The sequence below is a fragment of the Narcine bancroftii genome, chromosome 4, assembly GCF_036971445.1.
Source record: "Narcine bancroftii isolate sNarBan1 chromosome 4, sNarBan1.hap1, whole genome shotgun sequence".
Classification (NCBI taxonomy): domain Eukaryota; kingdom Metazoa; phylum Chordata; class Chondrichthyes; order Torpediniformes; family Narcinidae; genus Narcine; species Narcine bancroftii.
This window is the reverse complement of record NC_091472.1, coordinates 233,284,644-233,301,877: the sequence shown is the minus strand read 5'-3', so window position 1 is coordinate 233,301,877 and position 17,234 is coordinate 233,284,644. Positions and strand designations below refer to the sequence as shown.

At 43.7% G+C, this 17,234-nt stretch overlaps 1 protein-coding gene across 5 annotated transcripts in view; it reads right to left on the bottom strand.

Annotated features, from left to right (window-relative positions):
* Positions 1-17,234, bottom strand: part of als2b (alsin Rho guanine nucleotide exchange factor ALS2 b) — a 164,527-nt gene that overhangs the window by 37,170 nt on the left and 110,123 nt on the right. For 3 of the 5 annotated variants that reach the window (XM_069934315.1, XM_069934314.1, XM_069934316.1), the window contains 2 exons: positions 12,678-12,842; positions 7,395-7,508 (listed from right to left, as the gene is read on the bottom strand). In XM_069934315.1, the coding sequence (XP_069790416.1) occupies positions 7,395-7,508; positions 12,678-12,842 (279 nt within the window). The remainder of the gene's footprint in view (positions 1-7,394; positions 7,509-12,677; positions 12,843-17,234) is intronic. The other 2 variants (XM_069934318.1, XM_069934319.1) reach the window with 1 other exon arrangement.

The following is a 17,234-nucleotide window of genomic DNA, read 5'->3' as shown; positions in this document are numbered from 1 at the left end:
CGATTTTATTGCAGATGAGCAGTGGGTGGCAGTTAGCATAGCGGTTAGCACAACACACTTACAATGGCAGCAAACAGGACCAGGGTTCAAATCCTGCATTGTAGAGTTTGTACGTTTTCCCAGTGTCTGTGTGGGTTTTTTTCCAGGGGCTTCTGGTTTCCCACCCTCCAAAATGTACCGGGGTTGTAGATCAATTAAGTGTGCGCTGAAAGTGCACGTTACCATGCTGTATGTCTAATTTTTTTTAAAAAACAATAAAAGGTGATTTCAGCCCTTCATCCACAAGCATTAAATAGATGCTGACAATTGTGAAGGTGAGTTCAACAGAGATGACACCAGCCATCACTGTCTGCAATGCCACCAAACCAAGACTGCATGAACTCAAATGTGCCAAAGCTCCTGCAATAAATGCATCTTGCTTGAGCTTCTGAAATATCCAAATCCCCTAGAGCAGTGGTCTCAAGCTTGCGGCCCGCGGGCCAACTGCGGCCCTCAGGACGATAGTTTGTGGTCCCGCCTTAATATGAAAGTTTAATGTTAGTGCAGCCCGTGAGTTTGATATGATTGGCACTTTTCAGTGTTGTGTGTGGAGCTGAACGTATCTACCAATCACGGTGGGGTATATTGCTCTCGGGGGCGGGACATCGGCTGGGCTTATTGCAAACATAAGCATATTTGTGTGCATTTTCTAATTGTCATTATATGCACGCGGCACATGCGCAATTTCCGCAGTCGCTCCCGCTTCACGCGCCGAAGCGCGTGAACTTCAATAAGTCCAAGTACAGGTCCAGACTTACTGACGAGCATCTTCAAGCCCTACTGATGGTCTCAACTGCCTCCTCCCTTAAGCCAAATGTGGCTCGGCTATGCGAGAGGAAGTGCTGCCAGATCTCTAGCAGTAAGAAGTAGGCAGAAGAAGACATGTTCATAACAGTTTATGTTCAATGTTCCATTCATGTTCAGAAAGTTAAAGGTTAAAGAACTGTTAATACAGACATTTGAATCTGAATAATAATAATTACATTTCTCCAGTCAGCAACTATATGTGGTTTCTTCAGTCTTCTATATCTGCTGTATTATTATTATTTTCATTGTTATTATTTTCATTTTTTTTATTTATTACTGATTGATTTTATTTTTCTTTTCTTATGAATTGTTAATTTATTTATTTTTTTCATCTTATTTTGTGTTAAAAAATAAAAATAAAGACATTTGATAACATTGGAATGTTTTTGTAAGAGCTTTTCTTGTGGAAAACCTGATGCGGCCCAGCCTCACCCAGACTACCTCCAGTGGCCCCCGGGTAAATTGAGTTTGAGACCCCTGCCATAGACCAATGATGGGTTCAGGGCACCAAGGTCAGGCATTTCCCAACCAAAAATTTGGTTGCAGCAGCTGATGTGCGATGGCTCTTGGGCACTGACATCAAGATGCAATTAGGTGCCATTTCCTCAATATTCTCCACATCTGCAACTGAGCAATCTGCTTCAAGATACTGCCAACAGAGGCATCTTTTTCCAGGTCATACCTCATCTGGGCAACCAGAGGCTGCCCCATTTCCCTTGCCTAGGATACAGCACCAAACTGAGTCCTTGCTACTGTGGCAGAAACAAAAAACACAAACCTCATGACCTGGCGTGGGCAAGGTTTCTCCCATGCACCCCCCCCCACCCCCCCCCAGAAGAGGTGCCTTCAATTATCTCCCTTTTGATGGGTGAGTTTTGCTGAAATGTCGGCATTATTCTCACTATCGCTCCAGGGCCACAATTGCAGTCCCCCCTTTCTGCAAGGCAATTCATTTTCTGGTTGTCAATGAATATTCACACACTCCAGGATTTGTGACTACCACAAATAATGGACAAATCCTATTTCCACCCCCTCCATCTGGTGTTTGAAACCACTTTTCTCCCATTGGTGAGAACAATTCAACTCTGTCAATCCAAGCCAATGGAAGATGTGGTCCTCATCACCAGGCAGATCCAAAGAAAATGTTAGGAATGAAACCATTCATTGTTCCCCATCATCATTGATACTAAGGAATTTGACACCACAAATCTTTGTGAATTGCCATCTTATAAGAGGGCCCTGAGGCTTCACCATGTTGATGTGAAGATTCTACACTGGTAGTTGGTCAAGCATGATCATCCCACTGTTTTGACCATGCATCTGATGGCCATCATCTACCTGAACAAAGATGATCTGCTCGACCTTCAGTATTAACTGGATGGGAAACTCTTTACATTCTTGCTCGGCTTTAAAAAAAAATCATTCAGAACGTTCCTGACCTTCAGCTTGTAAATTACTTTTGTTTGACATTGCCTTTCATTGAACAGCCTGCCTCAAGCCTATGGCAAAACCTGAACCATTTGCTCCAGATCAAAATCCTCAAGGACGACTATCATGTTTAATCCTCAGGATCAAATGGGAAGATCTCTGTTCAAATGCAGTTATCCTTGTACCCACCATGAAGCTACAACAAGCAGTTTTCAAGCCCTATTCTAGAATGGCTGTTCCAATGGGCAAGGACCAGGTTCTCTCCCAGCTATTCACTGGCTGATGGTCAAGAGTAGCAAAATAAACAAGGAGCAAAGACATGCTCAAGCAGAGACAAGAACACCAATGACAGTGAGAGCAGTACACAAAAAGTGCTGGAAAAACTTGTTGAGTGACACAGATTCCATTGGAAGGAAAAAGCAATCACTGTTTTGGACCCAAGCCCTTCATTGTCAGTGTTCAAAATCATTGTGGAAATAGGTGCAGCTGAGATGGAGAAATTGCGAGAAAGGAATAGAACCCTTTCAGGAGACAGGGAGGGAAGGGGTGTGGTCAAGGTAACCGGGAGATCTAATGAGTTTGTAAAAGACACCGTCTCTGCCACACATGCTTCAAAGATGAGGATGGCTGCAGAACATCTGAGATGTCCACCTTCAGAAATCACAGTTTTCACTTTATACCATCGACTTAGTCCTCACCTGCATCTTCTCCATTTCTCGCACATCTGCCCTGACCCCTTCCCCCCCCTTCAAAAACACAAGGAAAGGATCCCCCCTCAACCTTACCAACCATGAGGGGGAGTCACGTGATGGAGTAGTGGCTGGTTGAGTTGGACCAGCAGTCTCCAAAGTTTGAAAAAACAGCTCAAACATAAAATACAGGAAGAGAAAGATAAAGTTACAAAGAGACAGAAGACAGCACCCAAAAGAGAAAAAGTAAGAACCACAGAGAAAAGGGAAAAAGGAAAAACACTGGAGAAGAAAGAAGGCGGCCTTACCTGCACGTCGGAGCAGAGAGCCACCGTGGAGAGGAGCGGCCGATCTCCGATGTTGGCGAGTCCCCAGAGGAGCGGTGTCCTCCCAACCGGTGGACTTCAAAAATGACTCAGAGCCAAGAAAAGATGAGCAACTGCGCATGCACAGTGCACAAGTAAAAGAAAAGGCTAATGCTGGTGGGAGGGAAACTCAGCTGAGGAGCGACCAGCTGTGGAGCTGCCAGCTGAAAGACGCCCAGTATTGGGGTATTTGGGTGGGGGAAAAAGGAAGAATGAAAGCCTAGAAGCGGGTCGGCCTGGCAGCGGGAGACGCAGCAGTGGAGGCCCAACAAGGATACAGAAGCAGCTCACCAGAGAAGGATGATACACAGATACAAAGAGAAGAAGATGACACAGACAGATACAGACACAGAAGAAGAGGAGGAAGGCGACCAAGAATTTCAAAGGAAAGAAGGTAAAATAGAAGGACAAAGTTTAGATAAAGCCTTTTCTGAAGAACAAATGAGGTCATTAAAAGAATGGTCATCGTTAGAATTTAGTTCAATCAAAAGAAAAATGAAAAGAGCTCAAGACAGAATGCAAAGCTTCGAGTTGGTCATGACTAGGGAAAAGAGTAGAAAATGTGGAGGAACAGGAAGCTTCTGTAGAAATGGAGGGAAGTTGGAAGAGAGCGAAAAAAATCAAAGAGACAAGATTTATTGTCACAAAAAAATTGACATATTGGAAAATTACAGTAGGCGAAACAACAAAAATAGTGGGCCTGAAAGAAGGCAAATAAGGGTCAGATATGAAGGAATTTATAAAAGGATGGATCCCAAAGGTACAGGGAATGACAGATTCACATGAAAAAATAGAAATCAAAAGTGCGCATAGAGCACTAGTACCGAAACCTCCACACATCACAAACCAAGATCCATATTGGTAAAATTTCTCAGATATACAACAAGAGAAAACATACTGGAGCAGGCAAGAAAGAAGGTTAGAGAAGACAATAAGCCGTTGGAACATAATGGACAAAAAAATATTTTACCCAGACATAAGCTTCGAACTTTTAAAGAAGAGGAAGGAATTCAACACGGTGAAAACAATCTTCTGGAAGAAAGGTTTTAACTTTATATTAAGACATCCAGCAGTACTCAAAGTATTTATTCTTGGGGAATGGAATAGACTGTTCTCGGACCCAAACCCCAAGAATTTGCTGAACATTTGCAGAACAGGAGAAGAGAGGAGGAGGAGAGACAAGAAGGATGACCGGCAAGAAAATATACAAAATTATGTAATAAATAAAGATAATGTATATATAAAGGTTTAAAGATGGATAAGAGATGGGGAAGAAGGTAAAAAAAAAAAAGAAAGCTTTGTTATAAGTAAAGGAAAATAGTGTTCTCTGGACGGGGCTGGGAGAATAAGGGTCACTGCAAAATCACTTGGCGCTTGCAAGCAAGTTCGCAAACCGAATGGTTGTGGTTTCTGTCAAGGGACAAGGGGCAATCCAAGGAGGGGAATTTCATTTGGGGTTAAAGGGTTATTGCTTGTGGGGATTGTTGGGGTATTTCATGTCTTAAGTGCGTTGTCATATATTGAGATTAAAAAGGAAAACTTAAAAAACAGTAATGGAAAAAAGGGGATGGAGGTGGTGAAGAGGCAGAGAAGAAGTGAAAATAAAGATACAAGATGGCCACGTTGGACTATATGACTATAAACATTAATCACTATAATACACTTAACCAAGTTTAAGTGTATCCCATTGGAAAAAAAAATCACATATAATTTGAAAGACAAAGTTAGTGTTTGAAAAAACCTGGGAATCATATATGGAACATAAAAGAAAGAGCAGGCCTTGGACCACCACCACCTAAAATGATAAGAAGATAAACACAATCAGGTTTAATGTGTATAAGTAGATGACACGTCTTTTTTTGTTTGTATTCCTTTTGTATAAAGATATTGCTTTATTGTATTTTATATGTCCAATATTTACTGTTATGGGAAGGGGAGGATGGGGGAGAAAAAAGAGATGCATCTGTAAATATATTGGTTGATATGGTTCATAATGCGATAAATAAAGAATTACCAACAAACATTACCTACCATCTTCCATCTAACACATTATTCTCTGCAATTTCCACTGACGCAATTCCACCCACAGCCACATCTTTGCAGCCCATATAACCACTTACAGCACAGAACAGGCCAGTTCGGCCCTACTAGTCCATGCCGTAACAAATCCCCACCCTCCTCGTCCCACTGACCAGCACCCGGTCCATACCCCTCCAGTCCTCTATCCATGTAACTATCCAGTCTTTCCTTAAATGTAACCAATGATGCCTTCTCGCCACTTTCCACAAGGTTTGATCCCTCCCTCATCCACTTACCCCTTCCTACTTACTGGCCCCGAGGCACTTTGTACACTGTTGCGCCTACACCTCCTTTCTCACGACCATTCTAGGCACAAAACAGTCCTTCTCAGTGAATTCATTTACAAATCATTTACTGCATCTGGTGCTCCTGATACAGCCTCCTCTACATTGGGGAGACTGATATAGACTGGGAGATTACTTTGTTCAGGATCTTCATTCTGTCTCTTGCAACAGCAAGGACCTCCCAGTGGCCAATCACTTTTATTACACACCACTGCCATATCTGCCCATGGCTTCATATACTACTAAATTAAGGCCAACTGCAAATCAAATGAACACCTTGTATTCTGTCTTGGCTGTCTCTAACCAGACTGGTTGAAGTGATGGAATTGCTCACACTAACCATCCAAGACTCTCACATTCATGAAACAATATTTATTTGTGTATAAATTAAATATTTATCTTGCATATGTATTGTTTGTATTTATGAGAGATATGACTGATTATATGTCTGCGTGTTTGCACTTAGGACCAGAGAACACTATTTCATAGGGTTGTAATTGTGCAATCAGATGGCAAACTTGAGACAGCACCAATATCAACTTCCCCAATCGCTTTTTCCTTCATCCCAGTCTCCCTTCCTCCAGCCCCCCACCCTCTTCCTTCTCTTGAGATACATCTTTCATGGCCCTCTGCCTTCTCCCCCTATCACTTCACAGCTTTTTCTGCTACCCTCCAACCTGTATCTACCCCTTGCCTGTTGGCCTTTGCTCCTCCTTTTTATTCAGACATTTTCCTGATTTTCAGCACTCCTAATGAAGGGCTCAGGCCTGAAATATTGACTGCCTTTTACTCGCTATGGATGCCGTGTGACCAGCTGAGTTTCTCAAGCACTTTTTTTTTTGCGCACTGCTCATGACCCCAGCAACTGTCGATATTCTTGTTTAGCTGATAGGGAGAGCAGTCTGCTAATTGCTTGAACTTGTTCTGCCAGGTTCATCAAGGCATATGCCGTTGAGGTCTAAAGAGACTCAACACTGAAGTAGAAGGGTGACAGTGGAGAAAGGAGGGAATGAATCCAAAGCTGTAAAACCCATTTCCCCAGGCAACTGCCGAAGAACTGTAGCCAGAATTGGCCTCCTCAGTTATCCAAAGAACTGAACAGCACAAATTTTTTTCCCTCACAAAGCTGTTTCTGAGAGTTTGGGGTGTCCAAATTGGAGGCTGCAAAAACTTATTTGAAAAGAACACAAAGTTCTGGAAGCAGTATACCACATCTCTCCTACAGTTAAAGTAGCTGTCAGGAGCAGGAGACAAGTTCGATTATTTCTTGATATGCAAATTTGGTCCGCTCATTTCAAACAAGCTGCCATTTGGAGAACTTTTAATCAGCCCTCACTTTTAGGAGGATACAAAGTCACAGATTCCATTTCTAACTCATTATGCCTGGCTGAGATATTCTGGGGGAATTGAATGGCAGACTTGCTTTCACTTCTGAATCCTGAATGATAAAACTGTGCCTTTGGTGAGGGACAGCACATTTAACCTTGACATGGGGAATGGAGAGGGGGTGGGCTAGTGCTGTGATCAATATGAACGGAATTGGCTAGGATCTAATCTGCAGTGAGTCCTTGTTGTTCTGAGCAGCATCAGTATGAAGAGTCAAGTCCTGCAGTTTCATTGTTGTGTTCAGCCAAGTCTGAATGGGGTACCATGCAGGGGAGAGATGGTCCATGCATGGGGTAAAGGATCATGGCTGGGCTCACCCTGTGCCTCCCAATGGCTGGTCACGGAGCTGGACTGATGATGGAACCTGAGACGTCCAAGGCCAGGACCATCCCACCCTCCTGGCGGAAGCAGGACATGTGATGGCAGGTGTCCTGCAAGGGGACAAGAACAATCAGAAAGGTGGGCAGGAAATTAAATACAAAGAATGGATTCCCTCCATACCAACCAATTCTCATTCTTCTGGCCTGCATTCAGATGGGGAAGGATATGTGGTGAGAGGACACAACACCTCCACCCTGGTATCAGCTTCCATTTCCCGGTGACTTTATATATCCAGAAAGACAATGTTCTGAGGAACAATACACAAGAACTAGATCCTCGCCACACTAAATGCAACAAATTTACAACCATCAGCAACACCTTTCTTCACTACCCGACCACCAATACAGGGCTTTCCACCAAAGTCACGGATACCCAATGGATCAGAAAAAAAGCACCAGGGCTTTTACCCCAAACTGACTTTTCTGGCGATGTAGCTTTATTAGGGGTCTGGGACTTTAACCAATCTTCAAGTAATCGGATTCTCTCCAGTGATCATTATTGGCGTGAATGAGTCCAGTAGAAAATGGATGTTTATAGAGCAGGTGATAGTGTTACAATCACCTGATTGGAATGAACAGAATGCAGCAACAAAAGGGCAACAGGTCTCAAGGACAGAGAGAGTCCAAGCTCACCTGGAATTGGTGAGCTTACAATGGTAAAGTGACAAAAATGAGAAGCCAATAACTGGGTCAATGGCAGTAGTTACTGGAAGGATGGAGGAACACTTTCAAAGGAGCTGAAAAAGGTCAACAAAAAAAAGCTAGTCAAAAGAACAAACATCAACTGCCCACTAAACATGATCACGCAAAGTAGTTCAGTGTGGGATGGAAATTTTGTTTACTTTGAAATTTTGCGGGTGGGGCTGGGAAATTTTAAATAAAAAAAACACGGAAGGTGCAGGGAGAATTTCTTGCTGAAGAATCAATAAACCCAAAACATGGTTTGTATCCATGTCCAAAACATACATGTAGAAATTAAGTATTTCTGAATGGACTTCACGATCAGGTTGGTATTTTGCCTCAGTGAACAACTTCCACACAATCTCAAATGTTTCACAGATGATGGATCTGATGAATCAGTTAATCACTGGCCCAAAGACCAGCACATAATCCTTTCTGTCCAAAGCTACACATACTTGTTCTCTGTTAAACACACACTCTGATGGCACTCTGCACAGAAACCAGACTGTCTCTCACAAAATACTCTTCAAAAGGCCCAATTTTCACCTTTTGCTCAGGTAGTTTCACTTTTGCCGTGGAGTCACAAGATCAAGGATTCAAGTTTCATTTCAGAAACTTTTAATGCACAAATATAGCAGACAGCTCAGTGCAGTTCCAAAAAAGTGATGCCCTACACAGCATGGAATTGTTACGAGGCTCTGATTATAATGGGTTTTCTTCAGTCGGCATAAAGAGTCATGTGGCACTATTTACAACACAGCCTTCAAGTGCTCTGATTGACTGGTGAATATAGTATTTATGCTCAACCATCACTGCAACAGGCAAGTTCATTGCCAATTTCTAGGTAATAACCATGTGAAAACTACCCAATGTCATAATATCCTAAAAAAAAATTGAGAGATATTTGATTGATTCAAGTTAGAGAGCATGATGGGATCCCTTGTGGCTGTAAACCCTGCCAAATGGTGGAAACAAACCTCTTAGAAGCATTTGAACAAAATTGGATCAATATCTGAAAAATTTAGGGATATGGGAAAAGCACGAGAAAGTGATTACTTCACAAAATTGAAGCCAATTCAATTGGCCAAATGCCCTTCTTTGCACTTCTTGTCCATTAAAACTAGATTATAAATCCACAATATTAAATAATTTTTGGAATACACATGCTCAGTGATAGAGCTTTTCTTCCGTCACATTGATTTGAATTCAGTCCCACTTGCTATGTGTTCTTGGCATTTGAAAGCAATTAATTCTCATCTTAAACTTAAGACCACCCAATAGTCAGCAAGAATTGAAGGAGCAAATCTGAAGACAACTGCAGGAAGGTGAGAAAGTAGGTGATTTAAAATAGTATGCGAGTCTAACTTTCCATATATTGACTAGGACTTCCATGCTGTAAAGGGGCTAGATGGCTTAGAATTTGTTAAATGTGCTCAGGAAAGTTTCCCCAAATCAAAAATGCCAATTTGATAGAGTTCAATACTGGATCTCCAAATGAGGAACAGGACAGGTTTAGAGGAACACTTTGGGTCCAATGATCATTATGTCATAGGCTTCAAGATAATTATAGACAAGGATAGGTCTGGTCCTCAGGTTGAGATTCTAAATTGGAGAAAGGCCAATTTTAAGGAAATGAGAAAGGACATAGAGAGCTTAGATTGGGCCAGGTTGTTTCCTGGCAAGAACGTGCTCGGTAAGAGGAAGCCTTCAAAATTAAAATTTTGAGAGTAGAGAATTTATATGTTCATGTAAGAATCAAAGGCAAAATTATTAGGCATAAGGAACCTTGGTCTTTGAGAGATAACAGGGATCTGATTAAGAGGTGTATAGCAATTATAGGTAGCAAGGAGCAAATGTGGAGTAGAAATAATGCATTTAAAAAAAAACAAGGGAAATCGGGGGGGGGGCTGATGGAATTTAATGCAAACAAGTGTGAGATGTTGCACTTTGGAAGGACAAAGCAAGGAGGGACATACACAGTAAGGCACAGAGTAGTGCTGTAGAACAGAAGGATCTGGGATTGCAGATAAACAATTCCCTGAACGTGGCATCACAGGAAGATAGGGTCACAAAGAAAGCTTTTGGCACATTGGCCTTTTATAAATCAAAGTATTGAGTATAGGAGTTGTGAGGTTATGGTAAATTTGTATAAGACATTGGTGAAGCCAAATTTGGAGTATTATATGCAGTTTGGTTACTGAACTGCAGGAAAGATCAATAACAGTGAAAGAATAATTTGGGCAACTACATAGTTGAAATGGGAATGGATGGATATGGATTTAGTGCAGGTTAGTGGGGCAAGGCAGAATAATAGTTCATCATAGACAAGAAGGACCAAAGGGTCTGTTTTCTGTGCTGTTATGTATGACAGTTCTAACATTTAGTTGGCTGTAAAACACTTGTAACATATTAGCATCTTTTATGCAACTTTTCCAACATTTTCTGCAACTGCTAACTGTCCAGAAAGCAATGGATATTAAATAACAAGGGGAATATTGTACATACAAAAAGCCAACTTCCCTCCTGTGCAAAAACAGCGTATCTACATTTAAGAAAATTTATCTCAAAATCCAATACACACTATGGAATGGACTAGTTTGATTTTATTTGTTGGAACTGACAATTTACTGTAATTCTCTCCATGTTGCACATTTTGACATCCAGAAAATATCCCACCTAGTCTTCCTGACTTGGAGATGAGCTTCAAAGTTTGATATTGCTCAGCAGCCAAGTTTTATAGAGTTGGAGGATTGGTGGGGTGAATGAAAGCTGAGAGGGAGGAGGTAATGCTTTGAGCTTATTTATTTGTGACAATAGACAGGGCAAGGGCATGATGGTAGGTTTAAAAAGATTGGGAAGCAATAATGGCACCACAGGTGAGAAGGGACTGAAAAAGTTGGCTCAGCACTTAATGTAGTGGGGGAAGGGAAGAGAAGAAATAATGCACCCTTTGTTTTGGTTGGGGACATTTGAAAGACAGAAAATGAAGACATACAGCAGATTGCTCAACTGAGGGAATTGAGGGACCCCAAGGATTACTTGCCTACAGCACCCCTATCCAGCAATGCAGGGTCTAGATCACATTGATCCAGGGATTACCTTTACAACATTTCAAAAGGTTACCTTCAACCAGTATGGCATAGCTGGCGGCCTCAGCACTGAAAACACAATGGGAATGGAAGGCAACTCAAATACTCAGTCATAAATACAGCTATTTTGCATTGAGGCAATATTCCATCACGTAGTACTGATCAAACAGTCCATCTGCCAGGCAACAGAAAGTAACTACACATATGGCAGTGGTAATGGAATGCTGAGCATTGTTACTAATTGCAGTAACATCAATTGGTCATCATTACATGGCAAGCTTGCACTGAGCAGTCGCTACATACCCTGCAGCTCCAGAAAAGCATATGGAAATGTTCTCAGAAACTTTCTCAATGGAAGTCCATGATTTGAAAAACCAGCTCTGTGATTGAGCTGCATCACCCTTGAAACCATCTACTTTGGTTTAATGTCCATTCGTTTGGACTAATTTTACCCCAGTCATATCTGGCAACTTTAAAAGCATTCCATGGCTTCATGCACTGCCAATCCAAGGCCATTCACAAATTGGAGAAAACCACCAATATCCTATCTGGCCATTCTCCAACCAGGTGGTAGAAACAGCAACATCTCTCGTTTCTGTTAGAATCCTACCCCCTCTTTCCCTATCTGTATGTCTCCTTTCCTTCAGCTCCCCATTCTTTCCTCTCATTTAGAGAGCTTGTTCCTCCACTCATCTCTTGCCAGCTTTTTTCTCTTCTGTCCTCCACCCATGATGGCCTTTTGCTTGTGGACCTGTGCTCCTCCCCCTGCCCCACCAGCCAGCCTTTTTAATTCAGGTGCCTGTCTGCTTTTTGCTTATATTTTGAAGGGCTCAGGATGGAAACGTTGATTTATCTTTCCTAAATAAAAAACACCGAGTAACCTGCTGAGTTTCTCTAGCACGTGTTTACTTTTTTAAAAAAACTAAAGTGAATGGTTGTGAAGTTACACCTCTTAGATCATTAAAGTGTTATTGTAAAAGAAAGAGGTGTACGGCGTATACAAAATTGTTTAGCTGTTCTTCTGGAAGGGTTGAATAGCATAAGGAAGCAGTGTATTTGAACTAGCGGGAAGAGAATCCAGCTGCATGAACAGAATTTTGTGGAAGCTTCCTCTGTATACCCAAGGGTGGCTAGTTTCATCAATGAAACTGACTAGCAAGTTTATAGACCCCACAAAAATCAAATTTTGTATGGCCAGGGAGTAGAGAATCCTAATTGGGTACTGGGCCTCTGTTCAACTCTCTGGTTTCACTGGGACCTTCCGCCTTGAGTAGGTGACACTTGCCTCTTCATCCCAAAGTGAAAAAAAGTTACTGTTCAGGAATCCATATGCAAATTAGACCATGAATAGCAACATAAAACTGAGATAGGATCGACATTTTTTTTTTAAACTTAAATGGAGTGCTCTTTGACTCCCACGGAAGGAATTCATGTCACAAAAATCCATTACCTTGTGATATCATCAAACATTCCATAGCCCATTTTCTTGTCTTGTGCCCACTGGCCAATGAACATGCTGGGACAGGATGATGTCAGCTTGCCACTTCGGAGCAAGCCGTGTCCATGACGCAGGTTATCGTAGAAACTTCCTTCATATACCTCTCCTGTAGCATACCTGCAAGAAAAGAATGGTGGGGGGTGGTGAGAGGTCAAGGTAACCAGGAAAAGAAGATCGGGGGCAGCTAATCATTATACAGCTCCAACAAAAATCCAGTCATGGACATAGGCAAAAACATCATGCCATATAGCAGGCAGTCACCCATTATTTGGGATCTTCATGCCCACATTACATCAGATGAATATGAAAAGTTGAAAATTTTTTTTAAAGCTTGTGATTAAATACGTTTTCTTTCTGCACCCTGAGACAAAGGATCATTATTGCGTGATAAATAGTCAAGATAGATCCACGTAATTTTAACCATTCATTCAATACAGCAGGAATATGACATCCAGTTCGCACCTCAACCACCGACCCGCACCTCAACCACCGACCCGCACCTCAACCACCGACCCGCACCTCAACCACCGACCCGCACCTCAACCACCGACCCGCACCTCAACCACCGACCCGCACCTCAACCACCGACCCGCACCTCAACCACCGACCCGCACCTCAACCACCGACCCGCACCTCAACCACCGACCCGCACCTCAACCACCGACCCGCACCTCAACCACCGACCCGCACCTCAACCACCGACCCGCACCTCAACCACCGACCCGCACCTCAACCACCGACCCGCACCTCAACCACCGACCCGCACCTCAACCACCGACCCGCACCTCAACCACCGACCCGCACCTCAACCACCGACCCGCACCTCAACCACCGACCCGCACCTCAACCACCGACCCGCACCTCAACCACCGACCCGCACCTCAACCACCGACCCGCACCTCAACCACCGACCCGCACCTCAACCACCGACCCGCACCTCAACCACCGACCCGCACCTCAACCACCGACCCGCACCTCAACCACCGACCCGCACCTCAACCACCGACCCGCACCTCAACCACCGACCCGCACCTCAACCACCGACCCGCACCTCAACCACCGACCCGCACCTCAACCACCGACCCGCACCTCAACCACCGACCCGCACCTCAACCACCGACCCGCACCTCAACCACCGACCCGCACCTCAACCACCGACCCGCACCTCAACCACCGACCCGCACCTCAACCACCGACCCGCACCTCAACCACCGACCCGCACCTCAACCACCGACCCGCACCTCAACCACCGACCCGCACCTCAACCACCGACCCGCACCTCAACCACCGACCCGCACCTCAACCACCGACCCGCACCTCAACCACCGACCCGCACCTCAACCACCGACCCGCACCTCAACCACCGACCCGCACCTCAACCACCGACCCGCACCTCAACCACCGACCCGCACCTCAACCACCGACCCGCACCTCAACCACCGACCCGCACCTCAACCACCGACCCGCACCTCATCTTCATCTCTTGTTGCTGACTAAAGACCTGTCCAATTGTATTATAACATTTTATTGAGGAACCAGTAGTCTTTTAGAGGAAGAGTGTCCCAAACACTGGCAATTGTGCAGAGAAATGGGGATGGGGGATAGGTAGCCAATCTCTAACATAATGTCCCCTTGTTCTGAAATTTCCTTCCCTTGGAAATTTTTGAAATTTACTTACCCTGTGGTATTCCATTGCCATTTTAAATCACTCCAACTAGTGATATACGAAGTTCATATGATATACTTCACCCCAATCCCAGAGTGCCACCTCTTATGTGGTCACCGGTAATTCCTTTCAATTACCGAAATTTATTTAATAACAAATGATATTGAACTGTGACTCCAGGACGAAACAGTCCTCATTGAGGTGTCAGCAGTGGAAAGGGTAAAGAAATTCAAAATTCCTGGGTGTCAACATCTTTGAAGATCTATCAGGTTGATGCAGTCATGAAAGAAGGCTCACCATGTTTATACTTCATTAGGAGTTTGAGATTTGTATGTCACCAAGGACTCTTGCAAATTTCTTCAGGTGTACCATGAAGAGCATTCTGATTGGTTGCATCACTCTCTGGTATGGAAGTGAGAATGGACAGGACAAGGAGAATTGTGAACTTGGCCAATGCCATTATGGGCATTAGTCTTCACTCCATTGAGGACATCTATAAGAAGCAGTGTCTTAAAAAAGCAGCCTATCATCAAGGACCCTCACCACCCAGGCTGTGCACTTTTCTCACTGGTGGTACAGGATCGTGAAGACGAACACCCAACGGTACAAAAACAGCTTGCCCTCTGCCATCAGATTTCTGAATGGACAACGAACCATAGACACTACCTCACTTTCCCTTCTTTTACACCAATTTATTTTTACATAGTGCGTTTCTGACAATGTAATTGATAGTAATTTTGCACCTGTAATACACAATATAATGCTGCCGTACAGCAAATTTTGTGACACGTTTATGACAAATTCTGATGTCTGTCCACTATTTTAACCAGTGAACTACAATCTCAAACCAAATCACTGCAGATGCTACATCCAAAATAAAAGTAGAAAATGCAATAAAAACTAATCTGAAGTAAAAACCACATTTTTATCTTGTGATGCTGCTGGACCTGTTGTGCATTTTCAGTTTGGTTTAATATCAGTGCAGTAAGTTACCAACATTAATGGTACTATTAAGGAGAAAACTTCCCAACTATGGAAAGCAAGAGAATTTTTTAAGCTATTAGGAGGCTAAAAGGGGCCATGACATGCATATTCTTGATTTTGTTTCCAATTATATTTTAAATGATAAATCAAGAGCAAAAAGGAAATGATAGGGACCAGGCAGATAATGTGTGTAGGGTGGGGAAGCAGGGAATATGGGGAAGGTCCAAAATGAAAATAAAAACAGAAAATGTAGTTGATACTCAGTAGCTGAATCAATGGAAAGAGAAACTGTTAACCTTTCAGGTTGGAAACCCTTTGTCAGAACTGGGAAGGAAAAACCCACATGAATACTTCAGAGAAAAGTCAGAAAAAAATTCAAAGAGAAAGATGGAGAATTCAAGGAGAGAGCCAGTGATATTCTAGAGTACATGGACATCAAGAAACTGGAGATAGCCAATGTGTAACACACAAAAGTGGATAAATCCCCAGGGCCTGATGAGATGTATCCAAGGCTGCAGTGGGAGGAAATTGCTGGAGCTCTGACAAATAACTACATCATCTTTTGCCACAAGTAGGGTGCCAGAAGACTGGGTCATAGCAGACAGGCAACAGGGAGAAGCCAGGTAAGTACAGGTTAGCAAGTTTGCAGTGGGAATGAATGACTGGAAAACATTTAGACATGCGTACAAGCACAGTAACAGGCTCTTCCAGCCCTCGAGCCTGTGCCACCCAATTAACCTACAACCCAGTACATTTTGAAGGGTGGGAAAAAACCAGAACACCTGAAGGAAACCTACACAGACACTGGGAGAACATACAAACTCCTGACAGACAAGGCCTATTAGAATCCCATTCGCTGGCACTGCAACAGCCATGCACTAACTGCTCTGCTAACTATGCTCTATTCTAGGGGACAGATTAATACACACTTGGACAGGCAGAGAATAATGAGACAGTCAACATAGCTTTGTTCATGGCTTAGAGCTGTAGGATCAAGAGCAACTGACAAAATTTAATTAAAACGAGCTTATATTAACAAGGGAGGCAGAGGATACTGGCAGAGGAGTTAAACAGGAAAATTTGCAGACAGTGGGATTGCAGTGCAATACACAGTGCTGGAGAAACTCAGCAGGTCATGCAGCATCCTTCTTTTCTTTGGCTTGGCTTCGCGGACGAAGATTTATGGAGGGGGTAAAAGTCCACGTCAGCTGCAGGCTCGTTTGTGGCTGACAAGTCCGATGCGGGACAGGCAGACACGGTTGCAGCGGCTGCAGGGGAAAAATGGTTGGTTGGGGTTGGGTGTTGGGTTTTTCCTCCTTTGCCTTTTGTCAGTGAGGTGGGCTCTGCGGTCTTCTTCAAAGGAGGTTGCTGCCCGCCAAACTGTGAGGCGCCAAGATGCACGGTTTGAGGCGATATCAGCCCACTGGCGGTGGTCAATGTGGCAGGCACCAAGAGATTTCTTTAGGCAGTCCTTGTACCTTTTCTTTAGTGCACCTCTGTCACGGTGGCCAGTGGAGAGCTCGCCATATAACACGATCTTGGGAAGGCGATGGTCCTCCATTCTGGAGACGTGACCCACCCAGTGCAGCTGGATCTTCAGCAGCGTGGACTCGATGCTGTCGACCTCTGCCATCTCGAGTACTTCGACGTTAGGGATGAAAGCGCTCCAATGGATGTTGAGGATGGAGCGGAGACAACGCTGGTGGAAGCGTTCTAGGAGCCGTAGGTGATGCCGGTAGAGGACCCATGATTCGGAGCCGAACAGGAGTGTGGGTATGACAACAGCTCTGTATACGCTTATCTTTGTGAGGTTTTTCAGTTGGTTGTTTTTCCAGACTCTTTTGTGCAGTCTTCCAAAG